Source organism: Tupaia chinensis, unplaced genomic scaffold (assembly GCF_000334495.1).
Source record: "Tupaia chinensis unplaced genomic scaffold, TupChi_1.0 Scaffold000418_1, whole genome shotgun sequence".
NCBI lineage: Eukaryota > Metazoa > Chordata > Mammalia > Scandentia > Tupaiidae > Tupaia > Tupaia belangeri.
In genome coordinates, this window is record NW_006159923.1 from 1,570,423 (window position 1) to 1,573,287 (window position 2,865).

At 49.2% G+C, this 2,865-nt stretch overlaps 1 protein-coding gene across 1 annotated transcript in view; it reads left to right on the forward strand.

The window, feature by feature from the left end:
- Positions 1-2,865, forward strand: part of POFUT1 (protein O-fucosyltransferase 1) — a 31,453-nt gene that overhangs the window by 22,196 nt on the left and 6,392 nt on the right. The window contains 1 exon segment of the mRNA XM_006154740.3: positions 284-526. Within this exon segment, the coding sequence (XP_006154802.1) occupies positions 284-526 (243 nt within the window).

Consider the following 2,865-nt stretch of genomic DNA (forward strand, 5'->3'; position numbering starts at 1 on the left):
AGATAAGGCTCCCATTATCACCACCACTCTTGAGAATTCTACTGGAAGTCTCAGATAATGCAGTAAGACCCAGAAAAAGAATGTCATTAGCAAAAAGCCAATATCCCACCACCTAAAAACAGCCACTGTTACTGTTGTGATAAATTTTCCTTTTCTTTCTTTTTCTTTCCTTTTTCTTAATGTAGTTGAGCTCCTCCTAGATAAGCTCGCCTTTTTCCACTTACCAGTTTTTGCCTCTGGGGCTCCTGGATGCTGTCTTTAATGCTATCTCCCTTTCCTGTAGAAGAATGCCTGCGCCATGCTGAAGGATGGGACCGCAGGCTCACACTTCATGGCCTCCCCGCAGTGCGTGGGCTACAGCCGCAGCACGGCTGCCCCTCTCACCCTGACGATGTGCCTGCCTGACCTGAAGGAAATCAGACGGGCCGTGAAGCTCTGGGTGCAGGCACTGAATGCCCAGTCGGTCTATATCGCCACTGATTCTGAGAGTTATGAGCACGAGATCCAGCAACTCTTCAAAGGGAAGGTATGCACGGGCACGTGGGAGTACAGTGAGAAGGGACCAAAAGAAAGGGCCTGGGTGGCCCCTGTGCCCATGCTAAGAGCTCTCGTGGCACTTTGTCACTTCTTTCTTGAGGCACTTTCTAGACTCTGTGAGTCTTATTTCTTATTGGGAGTTGGGGGCAGTCAGGATCTAACACTGAATCCATGTTGTATTCCCCAGTGTCTGGCCTCATGCTTTGACCTCTCTGGGGGCAACAATCACCAGTGTCCCAGGCAGTGCCTGACATGTGGTAGGCAGCCAGTTTGTTGAAGAAGGATGTAACAAGTGGACTTGGGGAAAGACCCAGTATGGCAGAGATATTAAGAACATGGACTCTGGAGTCAGAGAACTTGAGTTCTACTCATTGTACAGCCTTGTAGAAGTGTCCAACCACTCTATGCATGTGTTTCCACATCTGTAAAGTAACAGTGAATAGTACCTATCCCACAGGGTGATCTCCAAGAGTGGGAATAAAGAAAATGAAACAGTTGGGACCAGCAGTTAGCGTAATGGCTATGTCGCTGGACTCCCATGTAGTCAACTGCGGTTCGAGTCCCAGACCCGGTGGCTTAAATCTCATGCCGGGCGCGTGTGCGTGCGTGCCCAAGATCCCAAGAGGAGAATGGAGGAGAAGGGATTGCGGCATGGCCATCCCCCCTGGGGGGTGATTTCCTGCTTTCTGTCTGTCTGTCTGTCTGTCTCTCTCTCTCTCTCTGTCTGGCAAGCGCACACGCCCTATAGCAAAAACCTCTCAAAAAAAAGAAAAAAGAATAAAAAAGAAAATGAAACAGTAGTGGGACCAGCAGATGGTATAATGGCTATGTCTCTGGACTCCCATGTAGTCAACCGTGGTTCAAGTCCCGGATCTGGTGGCTTAAACTCACACTGGGATCCTGAGAGGAGAATGAAGAGAAGGGATTGCAGCGTGGTCATCTGTCTCTGGGGGGGTTGATTTCTCACTTTCTGTCTGTCTGTCTCTGTCTTTCTAGCAAGTACACATACCCTATAGCAGAAACCTCTCAAAAAAAAAAAATAATAATAGCTACTGTAAAGTAAGTGCGCAGTGTAGCTAGCTGTCATCTGCCTCAGTATTCATCATCAGGTGGCTGATGAATAAAGGAGAGGATCTTTTGTGCTCCGGAGAGGCTAAAGAAGCCGAGAACAGCAGTTCACGAATACGTTACAGAACGTGCCTAATAACTGCACACCGTGTCAGTGACAGCCGGAAACGAGCACGCGTGTATCAGCCAAATGCCTGAGCTAACAGTAAGCACTCGGTACGGATGGTTCAACCAACGAAACCCGCGAGTGCCGTGCGGGTCCCCGCGAGTGCCGTGCGGACCTTAAGAGGGTGCACTTGGCTTTACGTGGAGGAGTTCCCTTTCCCTCTTTTACCCAGACCCAGCCTAGAAGCTCCAGCTTGTTGAGGTGCTGAATCCATTATTCTGGCCTCCTCCCCACCCATTTAACAGATAGGAAATCACAGCTGGGAGACCTCGGAGGTCACTCCAACCCAGCCTCTGCATCTTATAGTTGAGGAAACCAAAGTTTCAAGAACGGATAGAATTTACCCCAGAGGTCCTAGAGCTAATTATAGTGGGCATGACACAGACGGGTAAGTTTCAGGATGTGGGTGGAATTGTTTGGGGGATTTTGGCCATGATTGAACTGGTCTTACTGCTTTGCTACCATCCAGATAACAAGGCAATGATTTTTGTTAAATCAGAAATCTCTGTGGAACAGCAAAGCACTTTCAGCCCCAGTTCTGCCCACACTCCCCCACCCCCCTGCCCTGTACTAAGTAGAAGCATTTGGAGAGTCCCAGGGAATTTTTCGGTGAGTTTTTAGCATTGATGTATGTGTTATGCCTCGAGCCTCGTGCCATTTTCTGTTTCCTGTTCCTGTGCCAGTCTTCTTGGCCTTCCCCTTCTGTCAGCCCCTTCTCCATAGGCTCAGATCCCACCCTTGCTCCTGAACCAAGCCACCTTCTCCCGTAAGCGAAGCCAGCACTTGGTCAGGGATCCTGATAGGTAAGATGAGGTGCTGCCCTCCAGAGCTCACATTCGAGACTGTGCAGAGGAGTATTAGGTTGTTGGGCAAGTCATGACGTGTTTGTCTGTGTTTTTCTAGGCAAAACTGTGACGTGACTTTCCTAACAACCTACTGTAACATGAACCACAGAGAGGTTCGGGAGCTTGTCAGGGGGCGGGCAAGGCTGTGCATTCCCTTGTCCACTCCACAGATGCTTTATTTATTTATTGTCTTTTTTTTTTTTTTTTTTTTTGGGGGGGGTTTTTTCTTCAGGGGCGTGCGCCCCCCCG